This window comes from Nothoprocta perdicaria, unplaced genomic scaffold (genome assembly GCF_003342845.1).
Source record: "Nothoprocta perdicaria isolate Ctin4 unplaced genomic scaffold, notPer1 scaffold_99, whole genome shotgun sequence".
Classification (NCBI taxonomy): Eukaryota; Metazoa; Chordata; class Aves; order Tinamiformes; family Tinamidae; genus Nothoprocta; species Nothoprocta perdicaria.
In genome coordinates this window covers 2,826,063-2,850,764 of record NW_020456298.1, presented here as the reverse complement: position 1 = coordinate 2,850,764, position 24,702 = coordinate 2,826,063, and the positions used below count along the sequence as shown (strand labels likewise).

The following is a 24,702-nucleotide window of genomic DNA, read 5'->3' as shown; positions in this document are numbered from 1 at the left end:
ATGGGGTCAATCTAGTGGTTATCTTCCCTGTGGATTAATGTCAGTGTCCGTATCAATCCTGACCAGCACCTGCCATTAGCTTCATTGCAGAGCACTGTGGAGAACTGAGGGCTAGGAATTTGTCCATGAGCTTGCAGAAGGCCTTTATTTTGCCACAGAACTTGTGGTCCCCAGGTCTTGCTGATCTACCCCCAGTGCCGCGGAAAGCTCTGCACTGGTTTCAGTGTTTTTGGTTCTTCCGTTCAGTGCTGTGGCTGGATCTCTGCCTTCCATAGCTGTCTCCTGGGAGGCTGCAGACATTGGCCCAGCCATCCTTGACAGAGGAATCAGGGACATAATAAGCCCAGCTGTGACTCATCTGCTGATGAAAAGTGCGTGGAGTCACTGGAGAGCTGCAACAGAAAAAGGATGATGAAGGCAACGGCATGAGACAACCCTCAGACAACAGGCCAAGGAGAACGATGTGCAGGGGCGGAGGAGGAGAGCTGTGACTCCTTCCCTGGCCTCCTCACTGTGCAGCAGTGCAAGCTGGAAGCTGTGATGGAGTCTTGTGGTGCCGTTTACTGCCCGGACATTGCTTTCCCTTGCTGCTTTAACAAGCCCTCTTGGTCATTACAGGCTTCCCTCTCTGCTGGAGGAGCCGGGGGCCTTTGTAAGGGCGGAAGATGGGGCAGGAACCCAAGGACGGGGTGGCTTGGCGCAGGCTGGGGCCGGTGCCGGAGTGGTGGYGCGGGCGGTTGTGGGGCAGGTGGGCGCAGGCCTCGTGCTGCTGGGGAGCTCCGTGCGCCTCGCAGGGCATGTGGGGGCCAGGAATGGGGTGCACACGCAGGCCCGGCCCGCGCGCCCCAGCAGTGGCTCTGGGCACCGCCCTGCGGAGCTGCAGTGGYGGCGCTGTGCAGACCTGGACCCACACGGAGTGCCAGGGCAAGGGAGGCCGCCCCCGCATCGCCCTGGCCTCCGCGGTGCTTCATTCGCCCTGCAAGGCCTCGAGCAGCCCSGGGGGAGGAGAGCTCAGTCCGGCCAGCACACAGACAGTGGTGCGGTTGTGCCCCGGCTGGGTTTGCTGTGTGCCACGTTGTTCGTCTGAGAGTGGGAAGACGGTTGTCCTTCTAACACTGTCATCCTCAACTTCATGTATCTGACACTTTGCGCCTAAAAGTGACACACTTATCCATACAGACATGCTGCTTTGCTGACATTCTTCCAGCCCCACTCTCGACTCTAACGCCTAGAAAATTTTGTTGAGGAAATGCTTACCCTCAAATCAAGTGGTTATCTTTAGATCAAGGTATTGCGTTAAATATATAGGTTATTTTGTGTGATTAATTTGTCTTCATGTAGTTTAGAATGGCTTAGCTTGTGCAGTTCCCACTCAGGTGAGCTATTATAATAAACTACCATTGAAAATCCCAGACCTTGCTTTTATTTGGCCTGTTCTCAGGAAGGATAAGCCAGCAGAAGCCATGGCAATTGTATCTTGTAAATCATAAAATTACTGATGCTGATATCCATTATGGTACATAAAGATCTCCAAGGTCTTTACTGAATATAAAAAAAAAAAAAATCTGCTGCACACATTAGGTGCAGTTTTTAAAAAGGCATTTAGAGCCCTTTGGATACCTATCAGATTGCATCAGGCTCGCCGTAAGTCATTTACAGGGAATATGGAAAATGGAATGATCCTCGTACACACTTTTTTTGTTTGTTTGTAAGGCCTCGTCTTACCTTGCCTCAGACAGGGAACTTCAGGAAGCAGCAGGGGATACTTAAAGGATGACAGGGTCATCTACCAGAAAACACAGTACACGTCAATGATGCCTGATTCAGGCCCTCTGGGCAGGCCTGTCCCCAGTGGGAAGTTACAGGCTCTGCTTTAGAGGAGCAACTGGCAAATGGTGTGTCTGCTTCGGTGGGATACCAGGTGACAGAGGCTGCAGTYCAACAGTGGCAAGTGTGCTCAGACACATCACTGCAATGCCTGCGGACTGGGGGGCCAGCCTGCACCGTGCGGGRTGACCTGCGCTCCCCTAGACCGTGGACATGCAGAGCTCTAGTTTGGTGTCTGAAGTCGGTGGGTTTCTGGACGGAGGGAAAGCTGCCCTCTCTGCAGCCTGGGTCGCAAGACCTGGCTGAAGGTCTATGCTCTTGTCTCTGCCTTCTTACAGCTTTGGCTAAATACCACCCACCAATTTGTCTAAATACCAGTAAAACTGAAACAGGGGCACAGTCAGGGCGGGAAGCAGATGGCATTGACCACGACTGAGTTTAAAATCTTTTATTATTTAGCTTTGCCAAACAGATAATGGATCTGATCTGCTCGAATGTTTTGAAGTGGATGCCACCCCTGCCTGAGGCAAACACGGCCTCAGTGACAGCAGGGACCCTYGGGTTATGGCAGTGCTTCGAAAGAACACTTTAATTTTGTATGCAACAATGTAAACTTCAAAAATAGTAAACTATAACCTTTTTTTTTTTCCTTTTTACATAGCATGTGATCTATCACAGATAGAAATTTWATGGCGAACCAAAATCGCGTAAGTAAACATCCTGGTGCTTACAAGTTTCATAAAAAGTGTTACATTTGATGTAAATATCTTACATTTTTAACTCTTTAACACTCACAATTATGGAGTAAAGCAACTGGCGATTCACCCCCTTAGTCCGTGTTCTCCGACTGTACAGCAGCAACCACGTTCTTGTCGCTCCATTGCTCATTTTCAGTCAGATTTTTCCACACGTGACCAACATTCCCCCTTCCCCACACTAATGTTAATCAAGTGCAGCTCCACACAGGGGTAAAGCCTGTGCACRTGAGAAGAGGCTCAGGTCTCCTGGGCCCAAACTTGCAGCCCCCCGGGCCCTGCATTCCCACAGAAGCCACCGTGCGTATGAGGGGGCACATCCTGATGCCGGTGGGAATTTGGGGACCCGCGGGGCTGYGAGCCTGAGCCCTTCATTGCGAGTGTCTGGTGGTGGGACCTGGTCCTACATGGATAAAGACAAGAGTTCTGTAGAAGGCACTGGATTTGGGCTCAGATTTGGAGATCTGGGCTCTGGACTGCTCCCCCTCTAGCACTTTAGTGCAAGCATTTTAACACTTGGAATTTTCATCTGGTTCTAGTRTAACGTGCTCATCTACACAGAGTGATTTCTAAACCTCCTTCCCTCTGCTCTTCCCCCCCATCTTCCTGTTCCCAAAAATATTCTCTTTTGGTTCCTTGAAAACTTTCAGAGTACAGCTCTGGTCAAAAATAAAGGTGTGATGTAGCATAGCATTTGTTTCTTTTAAGTCACAGTGTGCAATGCATCATTCAGTACCTAATGTTCAGAATGTCTGCCCTGCTTCTCATGAAAGTCAATCTTTAAAATAACCTATGCAAATATATTTTGACTATATATTACATTCATTTAAAAAGAGAGGAGAGGTTCTTGGTCTGCAGTTTCTTTCCGTGTACTACTTAAGTGAAAGGTCTGATGTGAAAAAAGTACAAGCAGATTGGACATGCCAAGACTTGATGCCTTAGATGGTGATCATATCAAAACTGTACAGGTATGTACACCATGTTGGACAGGTGTGCTTCTTCCAAAGAAAAGACCTTTGCATCATCATATATAAGGTTAACCACAGAGTTTTGGTAAAAAGAGCATTTAATGAGCAAAGGATGACCTGGAGGGGCGAGTTCTCCGGCTTTTATTAGGCAATCCTGACGCAATGTCTCCATTCCCTTCAGGGATTTCTTCCTTCTTCCGGACCTTGAGATGCGTGAGGAGCTTTATCACCCAGACGTCCCATTCCTCTGGCAAGAGCAACAGGAGGAAGCCAAGGCCAATAATGATGATGGCAATTACTCGGACACTGTTGAAGACAATTTCACTCGTGTAGTGATCAACAACTGTATGGGACATTGAACTGGTGTTATTATGTGGGACAAAACATTAGGGCAGTATCCCCTTYCCTCCCTCACCCCCCTGGCTGTGCAGGTGCTGGGTATGGTGCACAGGAGGACAAGGCCCTGGATGAGATGGGGTAGGGACTGCCCTTACGCCTGGTTTAGCCCGGAGCGGGATTCAGGGAAGAGAGAATTTGCCCRTGAGCACAGGAGACAAAGGAGGATGTTCCCTGGAGCTACATTTGTTTTCTGTAGTAGTAGCTTGTTCACCAACAAGTACAGGGGGCATTTCCCTTCCCTGGCACAGCAGCATCTTCCTGCAAATCCTTCATCTCTCCTTGATTGCCTGCTGAGCCATAAGTGCAGGGCACACTGAGCTGTGACCTGTGGCAGCAAAGTGAGGCATTCATCCCTGAAGATTTCAATGCTCCCAGCATTACGTTTGAGTGAAAGGGCTGCCTTGGCGTTCAGAGCTAAAGCTATGCCGAGATTTTCAGAGACAACCTCCTGATCACGATGTGGTGACTCTCAGCATCATTGCAGTATTCACCAAGGGCTCCTTGGAGGTGACAGCTAATTCAAAACAGTGGGTGTCTGCCTGAGACACCCCTGTGTGCACGGAGCCAGAGCAAGGCTGGAAGCTGCTGCCTGCACCACGGCACTGGCTGAGTGCCTTGGATTTAGACATCTGTGGTTTGGGAGAGCCAGGTGAGGTGCCCACCAGGAAAGATTTTTTCCTCTCTCCTGTGACTACCCACAGAGCCTCCGGAGCAGCTCCCCTTGGCAGCATGTGCAGGTCGCACACAGACCCTGCCCTGCCTGGCCCTCCTGGCCCTCTGGGCTCTTGGCTCTCAGTGGTTCAGGAAACGGCCGGAGCAATGGACCTGCTGTGCCCGAAATCAGCTCGTCCGGGGATCCCGACAATCCCGGCATTGTCAAGCGCCTGCTGTGGTACTTACCCAGGGCTAATATACATTATGTTGTATATATTGTTGTTGTATATACTAATACACATTTGCAGCTCTAAAATGTAAGCAATCTAAGAGCCTGCCCCAAGGAAACCATTAAGAACTGATTTCTGCCTCTTCCATGAGTTTTCATCCCAACTCAGAGATCAGTGACTTCCAGTCTACTTTATTTTTCAGTATGCTAACTTCTTCAGTCAGTAACTTTAAAAGAAATTATGGAAATGACTAWTTTTCATGCCTATTCGTACAGTACAAATCTAACCCTAAAGCATATATTTTAAATCAGTGTCATCTTCATAATTTTCAAAGAGATAATGCAAAACATATTTATTAAAGCTATTGTTTTTTATACCTATTAGATTTTTGAAAGACCACAGATTTTGTGTATTCATCGAGATGCAGAAGCCAGAAATTCTTACCTGCATTTACTGGGACACTCAGTACAATTCCAAGAGATATCAAGGTGGGGTATGTAATAGCAATTCCAAAATTTAATAGAATATTGAATGCTGAAGAAAGAAACAAAGAAAGAAAGAAAATCACTTTTTATTATTAGAATCACAGTGAAACTGGCAAAAGAGACTGTCATCTGAAAAATGCTGTATTACTCCTCCATGCATTGTCCGTGTAGGCTGCACATTAATGCCTGCTTGCATTCCGGCAGGTCTCCTGTACACAGGTGTTTGTCTGCTGCCTGTCTGTCTGTCTGAGCCATTACTATTTCTAGCAGCCTCTATAGCCCCCAGGGGCCCAGCAGCAGCTTGAAGGACAGAAGCTTGAAGAGACTTTCTGTCTCTTAGCATTCAATGATCAAGTCTGGTCCCTGGGCTATCCCAGTTTCTACACTGATCCTCTCTTCCTGCTGAAAGACTAAATATTTTTCATCTAGAAGATTTCAGCCAAACAGACGCTTCTGTCTGGATATTCCTTACGGTAAAAAAAAAGCTCTCTGCAGCTGTAGGTGGAACATACTGTAACTCTAACCCTCTTCCTCACAGGACCTTGGTAAATATTTTATGGTGAAACCACACACAGTTCATGTCACCTCCTGTGATGAATTAGGAACTGCTTTGGACCAAATTCACCCTCAGTCTATGGTATTTATCTCTAGCAAAGTTCCAAGAGGCTCTCCAGTGTAGAGCCTGCCAGCAGCTGGAGCTCCGATGGCTTCCTAATAGGGTCTGTACCTATGCCCCATGCCCCAGTGATCGCTTGCCAAGTGCTGCAGTTTTTCCCTGTACTTCACTGTAGTCCACTTTAAATTAAACTGGAACTTCTCCTAGTGTTCAACACAGTGACTTCTTTCTTAGGCTAAAAAGTCCTGTGATCCTGGACAGGGATGGAAAAGCACTATTTCCAGTTGAAAAGAAAGGACCTGTTTAGGAGATATGTTGTCATTATCCAGGCTAGGAATCAACTGTGGCTGCACAGTCAACACATGTGGTTTAGCAAGGAACAGCACCTCGCTCACCATCCCACCCAAGCTGAGGGCCTTTGGTGGCAAAGCTGCAGGAACTGCAAAGCAAAAGGCAGTCCCTGTGTCTGGAGATGCACAGCCTCCCTCACGGCTGGTTTCTGGCGCACTCCCTCACCCCTGAGCGTTACCAACGTCCCACATGTACTCACTCAATAAGAGAATCGAAAATCCGCAGAGGTTCCCCCAAGGAATGACATCGAAAGAGCTCCAGTATTCCACTTTGGTAAAATAAAGGATGACAGGAATACAGGTAATGAAGAGGACATTGAAGACAGCTAACACAGACAGAAATAAGGCGGCTTCTCCAAACTTAGCGCTGCCCAGAAGAAGTTTGAATAAAACCTGCAAGAGAAAGACACAGGGGCTTAAAGTCTCCAAGTTTTATATTAATTTCTGGCATGCCCGTTTTATTTTCTGAAGAAGGAAGGGCCTTGCTACCTTGAAGAATCAGGCTCTGATAACAGTAGCATTCAGTTCATCCGCACTTTACTGATGAGGGGCTGCTGTGGAGGCTGTGAGAGCCGGACAGGCCTGAGCATTGACCAGGGCCTGACACCCTTCCCTCAGTGAGAGCAGCTGGGCTGGGGGCGTCTTGTCCTCAACAGGCCATCCCTGATACTGCTTCACCCAGGCAGAAATGGGGCAGAGCCAAGTCCTAGCCTTGAGCGAGGGTTTCCTCGGCCTTTTGGCGGTCTTTCCCAGTGTGTGCAGGGCCATGCCTGTGCCTGGCCCTGGAAGGAGAGGCTGTTTCAGAGGAAAGAGCAATTGAAATCCCGTGATTGCCTTGTTTGAGGCTACGTGAAAGAGCAAGGGGGAAGCTGCACAGTGCCGTGCTCAGGGACAAGGCTGGCAGCCCCACAGCTTGGGAGTCTCCCGGGCTGCCTGGGTTGATGCTGCAGCACCCAGCGGCCTAAATGCCTTGCACTTCAGCGGACCAGGTGGAGACACTGACTCCTCTTCCCAACGTACACATCTGGGCTAGGATCAAGGAACTGTACCCTGGAAATGCTCATTTCTATCCGAGTGCCATGGGCTGTATAGAGGCAAATATATAAGCACGTGCTTTGAATTTTAAACATATGATTATTTCCCTGATCCTCATTTAAGCCCGGCACAGACCGTGTATGTTACTGAATGAGGACTGGCCATGGGAGGCAATACAGTGACTTGAAAAGCAGCTATGATTTTGCTAAATCTCCTGCCGGGCATTTCCAGGTTGCATGATTAAATCCGGCAGTCTCCTTTTCCAGAGGAGCACAAGACACCTGTAGTGCTCCTGAGGGAAGTGGCACCCGAGGCATTTAGAGTCATCGCGCTAATGGCAGAGATCCTCTGAGAGGGGCACATGGTGCTGAACTGCACAAAGTGAGACGGGAGCAGCCGAAGTCACTGACGGGGTGGCCGGCACATCCCCACGTGAGGAGACCCGGTGCCTTTACCTTGTAGAGAGCAGACATTGAGGCGGAGCCCACGACCAGGGCTATCCCGATAACGGAGTGGCTGTGGAACCCGTCGGCGTASGTCATCATCACGATCCCTGCAATGGCAAATATAGCAGCCACGATCTGGGGGGAGACAAGCAGAGAGCGGTGTTACTGAGAAGCCTCGCCACGGACAAACGCAGGAGACGGCCCCTATTGCTGCATCTTCTGCCCCTGCCCTTTTCTTACAGCCAAACCCTGGCAGCCTTAGACCTGTTGAGACAAACAGCGGAATAAAACCCATGTAGCTACTTTCCMGTTCAGCCCATCAGCTCCCTTACCTGGGGAAGAAGTGGGAAAGCGGCTGCGGGGGGTTTAGCAGGCACAAGAGTTTAGACATTTTGGTCCATCACCACCTGCCACTGCTGAACCAGCACCAGGGACCGGGACCATTTGTGAAGGAGGGCAACGAGCCACCCCTGAGACCTTCCTGCCAGAAAGAGGCCCCTGGCTTCCCTGGGGCTCTTGCCGATTGCCTCAAGCCCTTCCAGGTGTTTTCCTGGATGCCGAGGCCTTTGGGCAGCCCTGTCCTTGCTGCGGCGCTGCAGCCATGCAGGGACACCCTGCCCAGACCCAGGGAAACCCTGCCTGTGTTTCTGCTTGGAGTGAATCAGTTCATCATGGCCCAGAGCTGGTTCAGTGCCAACAAACCCCTTCCTGGGGCCAGACCTGGGCTCTGAGGCCCATCCACAGCCATCCACCAGCTGCCAAGGGGGCTGTTGCCTGCACGCCCAAGAGCCTCTCTCACTGCCCCACGTTAGCCCCAGAGCTGTGCAGTGCAGTATGGAAACCTGGGATCTGGAAAGGCCCCTGTGAGAGCTTCCACGGAAAATCAGCAAGCAGGCAGTTCCTGCAGTCTGGTACCAACCCTGCTAGGGGAAGAAGGCTGCATTTTTGCAAAAAGATGTACTTTCCAGAGGAGAATTTCTGTAGAATGGCATAAAAGCATAAAGGTTGAAAAAGGGTGGAATCAGCAGAAAAATTAGAATGGCATAAAAGCATAAAGGTTGAAAAAGGGTGGAATCAGCAGAAAAACACGCTTCCTGGAAAATACAACTTTAATGATTAATATCTCGATAAGAAGGGCTATGAGTCTGGAAATTTCTAAACAAAATGCCCAATATGCACAGCTGAGGGTTATGGAGGGGCAGGATTCCCCCCACCCTGCTCAGCCCCCACAGGACAAAGCCCATGGGCAGCATATTCAGAAGATGCTGAACCCACGCAGCAGTTTCAGCCCAAGAGATACCCAAAGGATTTATGACCTGATTAGAGCTGAGACAGGTCCAAACTGCCAAGACTGGATGTGCACAACGCTGARTTTTGGAAGGTTCAGCACAGGCATCCTGGCTTGCACCCCTGTCTCCATGCACAACTGCTGTGCATCCATCCCTAATGGAAAGCACAGTATCTGTGCAAATAGACCCTGCAATCCTAGACAGGCTTCTCTCCTGAAGACAAAAAGAATTAAAACAAACAAACAAAAACAAACAAACAAAAAAAGCCCCAAACTCAGAGCATTCCTCTAGAGCAAACCGAACTATTTCAAACAAGTAGAGCTGAAGGAACATCCAGAGAGCCTGCAGAGATACTGATGTGCAAGAAAAAAAAGGAAACTGTTTTCTGTGAAAACTAGCATGTAGCAGATGCAGAACAAACCAAGGAGATTTGTCTTTGCCAATGAAATCTTTGCTGCAAGATCCTGTGGATGTGAAAAGTTTGCAAGGGTAGACTCACAGAAGTAAAAAATCCATCAAGGAACTGCATGCAAATTACTTCTGTCTCAGAAAATCCTTGAACCACAAATTGTTGGAAGGTAGGGGGGTCCATGAAGAAATATCATTTCAGGCTTTTCCTGTTCAGATGCATTTTCTCTAGGTGTCCACTACTGGCAGCTGTTGGAGCCCGGTTCCCAGGGCAGATGGGCCTTTCTTCTGGCTCAGTGCTGCTCTTCATGCTGTCCAGGCGTGTGCATGGGGCTCCTCTGAAAAATGGCATCTTTTTCATAAGATTCACAGATTTCATATGCAGATCCTTTCATATCCCCCGCACTACRGACCATAAAGAGTGGAAAAAAGAGTGATGGGTGCAGCTTTTCCTACAGCACCTGACTGGGCTTTGGGCACCATCCACCCAAGACCTGGTGTGGTCTGTGCACTCCTCATGGGAGAGCCAGGGCCCACGTCGGGCTGTGGCGGAATAGCTGGTGCCTCCAGGACACATCAACAAAGATGCTGCAGGGGATACTCAGTGGAAAAAGGGTTCAGCAATGAACTGAAGAGTAACGGACATCAAGATTTGCTTTTAGCTTCACGGGATGGCTGATAACTTGGCAATAATTTTTTTTCAAACTCTCACTGACGGATGTGCTTGTCTATACATTATATAGACAGGAGATGCTAGCAACTGATGGGTCTCTTGAAGGTTGAACTATTTTATTTATTTACTCCTCCAGGAAGGGGAACACTAGAGTCAAGGATCAAAGCAGACAAATTCAGCCTGCAAACAGTTTTGCTCCAGCAGAAGCTCCTTCCTCCTTTATCAAGTATGTCATGACTACCAACCAGATGGGTCTTGGAGCAACCTCTCACCATGCCAGGAGTGTCACACACACGTTTTCTCCGAGYGCCTCTCAGCCCGCCTATCAAGCAGGTCATGAGAAGCAGGTTGTTCTGCGTGCTCCGTGTCCCACCACTGCAAGGGCAGCGCATCAGCCCACAGGTGGCAGGGCTGGCACCTTCGGGCACGCTCAGCTTCACTGCATTTGCAGGCTGTGAGGGAAGGGGACACCTCACACCCTACCCAGACAATCCTAACTCCTGGGTTCTCCTAGGATCCTTGCCCTGGGGCTCTGGGCAAGGGGATCAGAAAGGGGAGAGGTGCAGCTTCATTACAGGAGATGGAGGGACAAGTGCATAAGCAGTAAAGCTGCAATTCTGCAGCCTGCTCATACACTCAAATTCCATCCGCATCCGGACTTAAACGCTTGTAGAGCTGGTAGTTGCACTCCAGATAGGACAGGCCAAACTGGACACCTGTAAGTGCCTAAATACCACTGCGATGCTGGCCTTACATATCTGGCTGTACTACCGCTTGTGAGCAGGCACGCCTGATGTGTGCAATCAGCAGATCCCTGCGGATCAYGAGCAATTGGATGAGCATGTGTTAAAAAGTCCTTGCCTCTCTGTATGTTCCCACCTAAGGGAAAACACATTACATAGTGTCTGCTTAAACATGTTTGAAAGTTGCTGGCTCTGTTTTCTGTTGCCGTGGGGAGACCTGAGATCTCCTGCTGGGTCCTGGGGGTGCCCCCGTCACGGTGTGGTCAAGGCCCCAGGCTGCTTGCTGCCCTGCAGGCTGAGCTGCTCTTCACATGAGCCCTGTACAGAAAGGGAGGAAGGGGAAAGAAAATGCACCTTGCCAGCTGGGAGAAGAGAGGGGCATCCCCAGAGATGTCCCTTCATGGTGATTCCAGARATCCCCAGGGCCAGGCTGTTTGGCAAGTTGACCTCTCCCAAGGCAAGACGTGACTGAGACCACAGCACTTGGCGCACCCTGTTCTTCCTATTCTTTTGGGAAGTGGGAAAAATATGGAGTAGGATTCGTCCTTCAGTGCCTGTCACCCCTACTGACTCAGGCCAAGCTCCAACCACAAACCTCCTGGTGAACTGTGGTAATTTCTCTCTTTTCACATACCCCATAAGAGCACAATCCATTTGCAAAATTGCCTTGGTCTTGCAGGTATGTGTCTCTATGTGTGTCCATAAACCCATCAGCTTTCTCGCCCCAAACCAGCCAGACCCAGAGGTGAGAAATAGCCCCTACAGCCCCCTAGTGCAATGATTTAAGGGGCAATTGCAAATGCAAGAAAGCAGAAGTCCTCTAATTGCACATCATTTCTCCTGGGATCTGATCAAAACAACAAGGTATTTATGGACAGCACCATGAAAAAAACATGAAAATCACAAAGCTCCTTTTTTTCTTTTGGCCACTGTCAACATGGCTAGAGTAACAGTGATGCTTCCCTGCCGCCGGGGTAACTTCAGGATACCCTTGCCCGTGCTCTCAAAACCGCAGCTGATTTGTTTTCAGCATACAGCTACCTGGGAAGTCTGATGGGCAAGTGCAGACACCAGCTGGAGAGGATGGGCTTTTGACAGGTACAATTTGCAATGCTCCCCTGTGCAGCCTCTTGGCTGCAGCTCCTGCATGGCTGTCCAAGCTCTCCTGCCAGAGAGAAATACTTTTGGTAGAGTTAACTCTCAGTTGCTCCAAGCAGGAAGGTAGAAAAACCTCTTCTGAGCACTAAATATATTGTTAGGGTTAGTGAGTAGAGTGCTGCTAAAATGGAGAGGGTGAAAAAAATAGGTATTATTACCATAATTATTAATAATATTAATACTTGCCAGCTGATACAGTTAGACAGGTATGAGTCACTGCTCTCTTTTTACAGTGATTCCTCTCTGCCTGGTACAAACCCCCTTGCTCTGCCCCATGGGTCATGGCTGTGCAGGCCAGTTGCCCACTGGCCTTGCTGCGTTGCCAGAGGGCACCAGATGTTGCGGGGCTGAGAAGCAAAAGCGTCGGGCCCGGAGCTGGTACCTGCGGCCCCGCTGCCCCACGATGCTGGACATGTGGGGCTGGCCAGCCCTGACGTCATGGGGTTTTACATGAGGTGGGATTGGCCTCCTCGGGGTCCTCCTTTCCTCCCTATTCCCTAGTGAGCAGGGCTGATCGCCTCCCTGCTCAGCGCAGTCAGCGCCRTGAGCGGGAGACCCGAGTTAAATCTGCACCTTGGCCTGGCTGGGGCAGCCCTGCCCCTCCTGGAGGGCACCTTAGGGTCTAAGTGCTCGATGCCCTGTGCCCACGAGGGACGGGAGGTTACACTGGATTTAGGATGAAGGGCACAAGGAAACCCACGCAGAAAGCGCAGGCTGAGCCCTGGCACCTGCCTCTGGGTCCACAGCCCGTCCTGCCCCAGCGTGTTTGGATCCCCACAGCTGCCGKCCGGACATGAAGCTGGATGGATCGCTGCACACACAGGATGCTGGTCCTCCACCACCGGCACGCTCAAACATTCCCAAAGGCAAAACAAGCCTGAGGCTCCTCTCCCGAGCTCCTCTCTGCCTGATACCAGCAAGGATGMGGGGGCAACAGCGCCAGCCCCAAGCCGGGCAGGTGAGGAGAGGGCCCCAAACACTCCTGGGCAGGACTAGAAATGTCCTGCTCAAGGTGTGGGCCCACAGGAATGCACACCTAGAAACYGGTCTCATGGCCTAGGTCTGGGGATATTCGCTCAAAAGAGATCAAGACTGAWATCAAGACTGATAAGTGTTTGCAGCAAAAGGGAGTTACCAGTTAATCTTCATCCCATTCCCTCTTTTCCAAGGACAAATGTGCAAAGGCTGCCAGACACYGGGGATCCAGAGGCAGCCAGGCGTTCCTGGCCCGGCTGCGGGAGGGACACACTCGGCCTCACTCAGGATTTCTGCAGGGATTTCCACTCGCCTGCAGGGCTCCGTGCCTGACTAAACCCTCAGGAGGAAAGGGGTAGAGGAARGGCAGCAGGGAGAGGAGGAGGGAGAAGGGAGACAGAGAGATAAGGAGGCACTTACCCTCACTCCCATGAACCTGTCCCTCAGAACGATCCATGAAAGCAAGAACACAAAAGCTTTGTTGCAGCAGAACAACACGGAGACATCCGTAGTGTTTATTTTCTTTATTGCATGTAAGTAAAGGTAGTTTGTCAGTGTCCAAAGAACACCGAAGGGTGCTGCCTTGGTAAAAAACACCTTCAAAGTCAAGCCATTGTCTCCAAAAAATCGGCAGCACTCCCTAAAACAAGGAGAAAAAGGCAGCGTTATTACACAGGCCAGGCACAGTGCAAACATACGGGCTTCATCCTTGCTTGCTCTGCCCTTCTCTTCCATTTGGAGAAAGCGCCCACCTTGCAAATGAGGGAAACATGGCAAGTTTCAGCAGCTGCTGCGCCAGCCGCCACCTGCGCAGGACAGCAACATGCTGGGGTCACAAGCACAGGAGCAGAGCGAGAGGTGAAGGCGGGAGGTTGAACCTCACCCTGGGTGGGCACTGGGACAACTGCCCTTCTGGGACGCTCTGGTGTTGCCCTTTTCACCTCACCAAGGAAATGGGGGGGCCAGGGTACCCTCTCTGCACTGCCCCGTGCCGCGTGGCAGCCGTGGGCCCGGGGCACCCAATACCGGCTTTGGAGGAGCCTCCTCGGAGCCCAGCTTGGCCTTGGGACTTTCCACCAGAGGGGTGGGATGYGCCTAGAAGCACTGTGGTGGTCACGGTAGCGGGATGAGCAGCAGGAGGAGGCCGTGGGGCACCACAAGTGCCCAGATAGGAGGCTGCAGGAGTGGGTGTCGCTGCGGCCAGCAAAGCAAAGCGCCAACGCTGTGTGTCTGCCCAGCCTGGCACGGAGCAGAGAGTCCAAGCGGGCGACCAGAGGGCTCGGGGCGGCGGCCCCGGGGCCCCCTCTGCTGCGGGTGGCGTGGGGTGAAGTCTGCACCGCCCCACGCCTCCTGTGCGGCGCCCCGGGGGGGGCAGGGCCTGCGTGCCGTGGGGCAGCACTGCTCATCCCCACACGCAAGATGCCGGGGCAGGGCCTGCGGCCGYGCTGCTGCTCACACTGCAGTAGGCAACAGGGCTCCTCTCCAAACCTGCAACCCCCCKAGGCCCCAGAGCACTTTAATGAGGTGCTTAGATAACATACGAACAAAATTAAATTTTCCTCCGACAGTGAATGTCAAATAGGTTTCCAGCGCTGCCTTGGATTTCAAGCTCCATTTCCTTCCTGAGGCTGCTTATGTGAGTCGCATTATTTGGAGTCTGACAGAAGTTTGATCCTGATCCATCTTCTCAGAGGATGGGACAGCATGAGGTGATCACCTAAAGAAACCAAACCATCCTCCCAACCTTTTCAGATTTTCCCCATCACTAATTCTATGTATTTCCACAGATGTAAAAGTAGCTTAGTATGTGCTCCTGTGGCCATGTGAAATCTGGCATTYGGGGTTTTATTCAGCCCTCTAAGTGTATCTCCATACAGGTCCCTGCGCTTTGCCTGCAAACCTGTTTCTCTCCAGCTACTGCAGACACCTTTGGGCTGCTTCCCTTCATGGGACTTCAGCTGMGGCTGCATGGGGAGCAAGGCAGGTAGTCACTGCAAGGAGGAGCCCCCTTCATGTCCTGTCYGCCTGCAGCCCTTCTGCTGCAGCAGGCAAAGGCTGCAGCGTGGAGAACAGCATTATTTTTCTTTTTTGATAGTGGGCCAGCCTGACCTATGGCTGCGCAGAAGTTGCCCCGTCTTAGGGCTGCTGCAGACAGACCCTTTCACCGCAGTCCCTGGCTCTTGGCAGAATCAAGTCCTGAATTCACCAGTGCGAGCGGGAGCCGTGGGATGTGTGAAATGGAGGCCCTGCTCAGCCCTGCAAAGCACCAGCTGCGCCTGTCACTCGCCACAGGAGACACCAGGGAGACAGAGAGACATTTAGAAACAAAATCCTGGTAGGAACTTCAACTTGTCACAACTTCAACTATGGTGGGAAACCTGGATGGGTTGGGATGGATGGGAAAGCCTAATGCATTGAAGACCAAGAGCACAAGTGAGGTTTAAATGCAATTACACTAAATGAGATTCGTGAGAGAGGGACAGGATGGCCTTAGTCAAATGCAAGGACTAAACTGGAATCCAATCTTCCAAGAGGTAAAAAAAAAAAAAAAAAGGTATTCCTGCCAAAATCTTTTCCCCATGAACGGAACCAGATGTCACCATGTTATACTTAGCCCAGCACGCCATGCTGATACGGCTCCCAGCGGAGCAGCCCAGGCAAGCAGAGATGTGCAATGAGGAGCTGGGTGTCTCGAATGGCCCCCAGAGGAATGAGACCCCAAAATAGGAGCCTCATCCAGATCCAGGATGGGACCTTCCAAGCCAAGCCACTTGCACTCCTCACCTGCACCCTGCTGCGTGCCCTGTTTTTTATCCCTATCTACCCCAATTCCCAGAGGGCTTCCCCACAAATAGCTCCTTTCTAGAAGTCTCTGAAACCATTCCTCATGGAGTTAATTAGGATGAACATCAAACCACACATTAATGAAACGGAGGTTCTCATCCATAACGCACCTTGCCCTCTTGTCCTTGTGCATTACACAAGAACTAGTTGTTCTACAACTCGTCTGTCATAATTATCATTAAATATATATATAAAAATTTATTTCTTAAGTTCTCCTAGGTAAGGGTAATCTTTTCTTGTGTATGTGCACAGCAAACAGTTCAGTGAGGCCAAGTGCTGCCTAATTAAGAGCATCYAAAATCTCTAGGAGCATCTGATTTGCTTACCAGCAAATATGGACGGAGGTCATAAATCAAGTCAAAATTCAGAAAATGGGTTACCATTAATACTTGAGATGTGTAAGAGATTAATACTTCAAGTGATTTCTCTGTCACTATGAATCCATTTCCTATTTTGTACAACAGGTGGTTTTTACTAAGACACTTCCACTTTGAAATGTGCTTTAATGAGACAAGGTGGTTTGAACACGGTAAGAAAAACGTGCTTGTCATACACTCCAGGCCTCTTACTGGATCTTTTCTGCCATATAACACTGGATCTGCATGGCAGCATAGCCTGGTGCCCACCCCATGTCCAATATGAACCCAGCGCAGAGCCCGAAAGGCTTGGAGTGTTGAACCCAGTGCCCCTGGGCCAAACCACACGCTCTTGTGGGGCTACCACACAGCTTAAAGAGGCCTCCCAGACACAGTGTCTTAAATTAAATCTTAAATGCAGTCATCTGAGGAGAATTAAGAGAAACACGATACTTTTGGTATGCAAGGATGGCTGTGTAATTGTCTCCCCAGGTTTGCCAATAAATTATTTGAGAAACTTCTTTTTTTTCTTGGAGATATAACAGAGCTGGCAAAGCCAGACCCGGAAGTGTTCAACGAAGAGCTGTCAATGTCCTTATTCACATCAGGTAAACAGTCATGGGAAGCAGACAGGACTGTGATATAACTTACACAGTGTCCCCGGACAGCTGTGGGATGAAATCACACCAGGATAACTTATCTTCAGCTTTAAATATTTTGAAAGCAGCTTTTGGACAGTTGTTTCTGCTGCCTGGTATTTCACATGGGTATATTAAACCCACTGAGTATCCTGCTGTTTTATGATAGCGTCTGGCAAATATCAGAGCTTGTGCCCTGTGGTTATCCAGCCATGTTTGAACACACCCAAAGAGCCTGCATGTAAATATTTAACAATTTCCTCTGGCAATGAAAATATATATCCTTAAGACAGGTGAAAAAGGGCAGGTTGCAGGCAGTCAAGTTCACTTAACTGGGACCTGAGAACCCTTGTAGGAGGGTGCACAGCCTTCTGAAGTCCCCTTGGGTCACTCACTGGGATTGGAAAGGAAAGAACGTGGCTGATCCATCTGCCCGCCAGGATGCTGTAGGACTCTGGGTCTGCTGTCCCCAGGGCTACCTGGATGCCTGTGGGCTCTGCTCGTCCTTGCCCTGCCAGGACCCTGAGGCCACCGGGGTACTGATGGGCAGGGGGTGAAGAGGGACGATGTCTCCTCATCTGCTCTGCTAAGGTATCCTTGAGGGCCAGCATCCCAGCTGACGGCCGTGGCATCGGCCAAGACGACTCGGCTGGAGCTTGTGCCCAGCAGCCTGACGTGCACAAGGAGCTGCCTTTCCAGAAAGCAGAGCATGTCTACAAGAGGGAGAGCCCATAGCCTGTCTTGAGCAACAGCACAATCAGTGGAAAGCTGCCTGGTTTACTCAAAAGGTGTAAACCTTTTCAAGCACCTCCAAGATACCCAGCCAGAAAGGCCTCCCCCAGCCAGCACACACTCTCTGCCAGCTCCCTAAGTGCACTTGTGGTTGCAACAACCAGGAAGAGCTCCAAAGTGCCAGCAATTCCTTGTGAAAAAGAATGCTATCAGGTAGTTTCTCACTAAATTTCAACTATGTACAAGTTAATTATTACTTCTCATCCAAGCACCCCAGGCTGTGTTTACAGTGGATGGAGATACACTTCCCTGAGCTGCTTTTGATGCCTACCTTAGGATGAATTGCTCCCAGGAAGAAGCTGTGTTTTCCCTTCGGCAATGAAAGGAGCCCGGGGCCAGGAACACAAACATGCACACACCTGCAGGGCACGTCTGGTAAAAGAAACCTCACCCTCTGTGTTAAAAGAGAAATGGTGATCCAAGACTGGCCCAACCTGCTCCTGCCGGCACCACCAGAAATCCTACAACTGCCAGTCTTGCCTATAGCCTCAGCCCCAAACCTGCTTCGCTCCTTGCTTGATGATCTGGTTTTGCTGGGCCAGCTGTGGGCTGGATTCACTTGCTTCGCACAGGAACCCAGGCTGGGAGGGAGCTGGAAACCCAAATGTGCAGGTACTGATCTCCATGGGCCTCCTCGGAGCCTGCTTTGCTGTTGAACCAGGATGTCACCTCGTCACCATGGGAAGCAAGAGATGCCCAGGGACGGTTCTCCCCTTGTAGAACTGAGCCCCTACATGACTTGGTAGCCAGGGATTTTGCTCTTCCTCTAGTCTTTAGGGTTTTAATGTCCATGCTACCCTGTCTTGCTTGTTCGCTTCTGCTTGCTGAAACTGGCTTTCAAGTGCCCAAAAGATAAGGCATGAAGTTTTAGTCTGTATCTCATTTTTGTACATGGAATGGAAAACATACACATTTTAATAGCGCTACTGCAAATTATCCCTGCACCAAATTGGTGCAGGGATGAGCAAGGCATGTTTTTTCCCTGCCAACAGCTAGTGAGGAGGCCACATTCTCTGTTAGGCTGGTGGCTTCGTTCCCCCACAGTGGCCCTGGGCTCACCCTGGTGAACATCAGGAGCAAGTTGGCCTTACTCAGAGTGCAGGTGCAGACACTGCAAGGCCAAAGTAGCAGCTGCAGTCCAGAAAGGAGAAAGTCTAAGAGCAGCAGTAGACCAAAGTCTGCTTCAAACCAGAAGGTTCTAGTATGAGCACTGGGGCAATGAGCGAAAACTGTAGCAAAAGTCAACCTGGAAAGGAAAATTAACTGACTTGCACAATCATTCCCTTCTGGAATGTATTCCTCACACATATTTTCTATTCTGCTATATCTTTCCTAAACATGTAATGGCCAGTTCGATAACTTAATATGCTTTTGGCATACTTTTATTTTGAGGTGCCAATAGGCCAAATCCCTGTCCTGGGGGACCACTTAAGTGCGYGTCTTCTGGTGCTTGCCTATGCTCCCTCTTCAGTAGATAGCTCTGTTGTGCAAAATCGGAGTGAAATGCATCCATTCCACTTTGGTAGGACTTATACTTTCATTAATACTGGATGCAACTGCAGAGCAACAGTTAAAGATTTAAAAGGCRCTGAGGGATGAATATTGTTAAACATGTAATTGTGAGATCAAAGGGAAAGAAGTAGCAGTTTACTGCTATTTTACCTGGAAGTTTCATTGGATTGCAACACCTCCTTTTAATATGTTTAATTCTTATTTAGCATGCAATTTTGGCACTAACTGCGTCTGATTTACCTCATTTGGGGATGCGCAGTTGCAGTGATGACCTTGTGTTGCACATAATGGGGCAGAGATAATTTAGCTGGGTTAGTGAAGATAAACACCAAAAACATAATGAGGAAAACACAAGCCAGTATGTGAAAGACTATGGAATCTGCAAACAGCTTCAAGCAAAATAATAAGGAGAGCAAGGTCTTTACATCTCAGGGTTTTCTGTAACATCCGTCATTGCAGCACAGCTTCTGCAGCGCTGCAGTGGCCTTAGTTCTGTTCCCAGAGGCATTACAGGTTTCTGGGAGGGCACACTAGGATGTCAGGGCACACTACAACAAGCAGCTGAGGACCTGASTCAACAAGGCTTTGGCAGGGGTGAAGCCTTTAAGCAGAGAGTTACAGCCCCATCACAACATGGGCACGTCATGATGCCCATAAAGTGCCTGGGACAACTGTACTTAATGCAGACGCCTGTCAGGATTAAGCGGTGCCTGCGAGGGAAGTCCCAGCAGCAACCACCACATTAACTGCTTTGGGGAGGCAGCAGCGGCTCTYGACGCACTCCTGTAGCAAAGAGGAAATGTGGAGCACATATCAGGGAGTGCAGCGCTGCAGTGATGCTGGGAGAGCATCCTGGGCCTGAAACCACCCAGCGTGTGGCGAGTGCCCTCACGTGTGGGCTGCTGATGCGCGCTCGTGTCTGCTTGCTTCATTTCCTCAGGCCCCAACTCTCTAATTCTGCCCTCCAGGGCAAACCAGTGCATGTGAAGGCCTCACAGAGCAGCCCGTACCTGATGGCTCAGGCAGCTCTCCTGGAAACCAAGGCAGGCCTGAGTCCTTCTAAGAAGATCCCCAGGGCTCGTGCAAATGGCAGGTGTAACCTCAGCCTCACCAATGGACAGACTTTGAACTGTGCAAGGGAAGRTTGGTTTCAAGATCCCCATTTTACAGGCATGAAGACTGAGACATGATAGGTAAAGCCAGCATGAGGAATGCCAGTATGCTGCATCTCCTGAGATCTGGGCATTTCCTTTTTTCCTCTTGTTTATTTTATAACTGACTTCTGTTACTTATCAAGACTGCCTCCGAGTGCGCTTTTTCCTGAGTCACTGCAGGTTCACCCGCCAGCAGAACAGTTGCATGGAGGCTCCTGTGGCGTGACCCAGATCGTAAAGCACTGGAAATAAATCCGCCAGCCTCAGCATTATACGGAGAAGTGCCCAGGAATCATGGAATGGCTTTTATTACTCTCCTGCTTCCAGGGCTCTTAAAGCATCCCATACTCTGCCTCCAGTATCCCTCCTACATGTCCAGATAAGCTCAGGGAAGTTTCTTCCTAACGCTGAGAGGCCACAAAGCTCCTTATAGCTTCTGCTTTGCAGCTATCCCAGCCTGTTCTGGGTGGTCCTGGTGGCCCCTGCCCATCCCTCTGACCACGGAGGCTCCTCATAGCCTTTGGCTTCCTAGCATGAGTAAGGACCATGGGCTCCACCAAATCGTGATGCTCCTGGGAGAGGCACCCAGGATGCATCCAATCCTGTCTGCCTCTGTTGGAGACTAARCTAAAACTTTTAACTTCCTTTAGGTGTGTAGAGCCAGCCCTCCTTACCTACCTAAAAGAGCCCTGTGCTTTCCCATGCTGCAAAGTTGGCTTCCTCAAGTAATGAAGTGCCCTTGGAAAAAAATTCTTGACAGTGAGGGTGACAGAGCCCTGGCACARGCTGCCCAGATAGGCTGTGGGGTCTCCTTCGCTGGAGATCTTCCAAACCTGCCTGGATGCCACCCTGTGCCCCGTGCTCTGGATGACCTTGCGTGTGCAGGGAGTTGGACTAGATGACCTCTAGAGGTCCCTTCCAACCTTAATGATTCTGTGATTCTTTGCCCCAGCCTTCTTGGCTCTGTGATCTGATCTTTGCCCCCTCATCCAGTGTGAGATGGGAGCTGCAGCCTGGCAGGTCTCAATGCCAAGGGAAGGCAAAGCCTTGCAGACCCTGAGGGCTTCATGTGTATCAAGGTGCTCTTAACTGACATGCTCCATGGGAAGATCCCAGTGATGCAGCATCATCATTCTGCTCAGCAAGTGATTCATGAAGATCAGGCATTTTCTCCTTATTGGATTTGCTTTTAAAACAAGTTAAATAAATGCATGATCATGGTCAGAAAATCTTAAGCTTGGAACACCTTATCCTTTGGCAGCAAAGTGTAACAACTGCAGGCAACTGTAAAGCTTAATTTCTATAGCTGATTTTACAGAGAAACTTACTTTAATTGATTGCCCTTTCCCGCAGAGTCAGCTCAATACAGCTCATTTCTACAAACTTTGTGCTCTGGGGAGCCCAAACAGCTCCTTGTACCACCATGTGTGCTGGGCTGCTGCCTACAGCCAGACCTCATAGGCTGGAAGCAGAAACCGCTGCGGTCCCATGATGGCCTCCTGCTGCACCTCTGGGCCAGAGCAGAGATTTGTCCCTCGTCAAGGGGGATCTCCAGCCTGGAGAGGAGTGGGGTGGGCTTCTCAAACAACAAAGCTGCCCCGAGATGCTGTTCTCTTGCCACCAACCTGCCCAACCTTGTCCACCATCACCCAGAGAGGACACCCACCAACCTGCCCAACCTCACCTATTATCACCCAGAGAGGTGCCGGGCAGGTGCCAGGCACACTTCRTCATAGCCACTTCAGAAACATCTTCCCATCACATGAGGTACAATCTCCACCCCACTGCTGGGAAACAAACACGCCTGTAAACATGGCAGGTGGAAAAGCTCCAGGCYGAGGGCCAAATCTCGTGTTTTGGGGAATAATCGATCAGAGCTTCAAAAACAGGCACAAACCCAGGTTTGTGACAGTGAGCCATGTCAGGCAGCACTGCTCTGTTTTACTCAGCTCTGCGGGTGGGTCTGTGCAAGGCCAGGACAGTCTCTGCACAACCTACAGCAACCGGTAGACCTGGGGCTGCCACCAAACCCACTGGATTACATGAACTGAAAAATAGCTAAGATATTAAGTAGTTTCTCAAAATGAACATTACCTAATAGGTTTGCTAATGCCCATAGGCCCCCACATRTTTTTTTCTGCAAGCACTTTATTAAATGTAAGTTCACTGGAAATGACTGCAGAAGTCCATGCAGTCTGTCTGATGTTGAATGTTACTTGTTCTTGCCCAGAATTTGGGACTAATGGTCTGTCTGTAAACTTCTATCTATTTCAGGAGCTCCCAGCTTGTTTGTAGAACACTCATTCTGATAGGACATGAAATGAGAAGGCTGTCTTAAATTAAAAAAAAAAAAGAACAAAAAAAACCTCCTGGCTCATCTTTCTTCTCTGCAGCAGAGAGGCAAAAGAAATTGGTTTTGCTCAGCACTGTACATGTGCCAAACTATGCATTTGCACAATAAATAGTCCCAGGAAATGCTCGACTATGAATTTACATAATACATCAGAACGGCTCCAAAAAAAGCAAATAATACAAATCTTGCAAACCACCTGAATACATATTTTTGAGACAAGTCTTAACATGCACTCAAGTGCCTTAATGAGAGACTGTTTAAACTAATACACACACACACACACAAAAAAAAAAAAAAAAAAGAAAGGAAGACCGAACTGCAGGGAAAATTCATATGCTGTGAGCTGCTTTAGGAGAACATTGTGGGTGGGAGGCTTGAGTTGCAAAAGCATAGGGAAAAGTCTGGAGCTTCCTTCATGGATTACTGCCCCGTGTGACGGTCCTACGTCATATGAAATTACACACAGAGGATACTCCTGCGGTTTGTACATGCAAAGGACTAGTGAGGGAGGCAAATCCCTGATTTTAGGAGAGCTGGAGGAGAAGCCTCTGCCGTTGCTMTCCACGGACGGGCAGAAGGGAGCGGGCCTGGTTGAGGAGCAGCGTGAGAGGGAGGATGCTGCTCCGCACGCTGGCGCCACGTCCACGCGGCGCGAGCAGAACGGGTCATAAACTCGGCCAGGGACATGCAAGAGCACGGGAGGGCAGGCCAAGAAAGCGCCGCCTGCGAGCTGAGTCACGGCTAACTGCCCACGGAAAGAGCTGCCTGCCAGCACCGTGTGAGCAGCTCATGGCCGGAGCACAACGAGCACTCAGAGCAGAGTCGGTCACTGCAGGGCGACCTGCAGCGCCACAATCCTGATTTCTCAGCAGCGGGGTTCATAGAACAAGGAACAGGGAGATTTCCATCCAGAGGGACCTGTTAAGAGGATCTGCCTGCAATGGCAGCGACTGTGGGAGAAGCTGTGGAGCAAACGGATAACGTGAACAGCAGCAAGTTGCCAGACAGTGTTTACTTGGGAGTTTGAAAAAGCCTAAGGATGAAGCAAGTGAATTTCTAACAGCGATCTGGGGATCAAAAGTCAAACCTGCCTTTCTGCTCAATACATGAAATTGATCTTTTAGAAAAGGATCCAAGGGAGAGATGAGAAATTCTAAGTCCATGAATCTGATGTTGGTACTGGAAAAACCAGTAGAAACTATGATAAGAACAGAATTAATGGCCAAAGTGATGCATATCATCCACTCAGGATGAGTCCACGTGGTTCAGTACTGCCTTGCAAACCCCTGGGGGTTTCACTGAAGTCAGYGTGTGCCTCAGTGTGATCTCCTTAACATACCCCGTGCAAGTTTCCAAGGAATGCAGATAAAAGCCCTAATCAAAAGGCTTTTAAGAGAACTACAGCCAGGAAAAGTGCTGGAATGGAAGAATGGATCAATACAAAAGAGGAAATAGGGTAGGAGTAAATAAGGCAAGAGATGGAAGTTACCAAGGTCTTGCAGAGCTCTGCTGGGGTATCTGCACCACTCACTGTGCTCATGAGGAACCCGAACACGCGGGCACACCGTGAGGTGACCAAGTCTGCTGACAAACTGCAGTATTTGGGTAGCAGGGCTAAGGGCCAGCTCTGAGGGACCATGTCGTAAAATGACAGATGGAGAAGTGTACAGATGAAGAGCTGCACGTGGCAAAACCCAGGCCTCAYGGTCAGTGATGGCCGGGGCTGAGATGCTGAGGCCACCACAGGCTGTTCCGTGGCAATGCAGTGCACGGGAGCAGTCAATAAAGCTCATGCAGAAAATTCCCRAGTTCAAACAGATGGAGACAGATGTTCAAATCAGAACAGCCCATGCTTAAGATGAATTTTCTTTTCTATTTACCAAAACCAGCAATATTCACATCTTTCATGTAGCTGTTCAGACAGAGAACTCATATGTATGTGCTTAGCATTGAGTGTTAAGGACTAAGTGCCTGAGTCCAGCCCCCAACCCACATCAGCAGCCACCCTGACAATACTGTGCCTCCCCAGGCCTTCCTTTCTA

The 24,702-nt window shown here is 49.8% G+C and overlaps 1 protein-coding gene across 1 annotated transcript in view; it reads right to left on the bottom strand.

The window, feature by feature from the left end:
- Positions 1-2,464: 2,464 nt before the first annotated feature.
- Positions 2,465-24,702, bottom strand: part of SLC35F3 (solute carrier family 35 member F3) — a 60,731-nt gene continuing 38,493 nt past the window's right edge. Inside the window, exons 4-8 of the mRNA XM_026053387.1 lie at positions 13,432-13,651; positions 7,775-7,900; positions 6,485-6,677; positions 5,278-5,367; positions 2,465-3,893 (exon numbers count right to left, since the gene is read on the bottom strand). Coding sequence (XP_025909172.1) covers positions 3,649-3,893; positions 5,278-5,367; positions 6,485-6,677; positions 7,775-7,900; positions 13,432-13,651 — 874 coding nt within the window. The 3' untranslated portion in view covers positions 2,465-3,648. The remainder of the gene's footprint in view (positions 3,894-5,277; positions 5,368-6,484; positions 6,678-7,774; positions 7,901-13,431; positions 13,652-24,702) is intronic.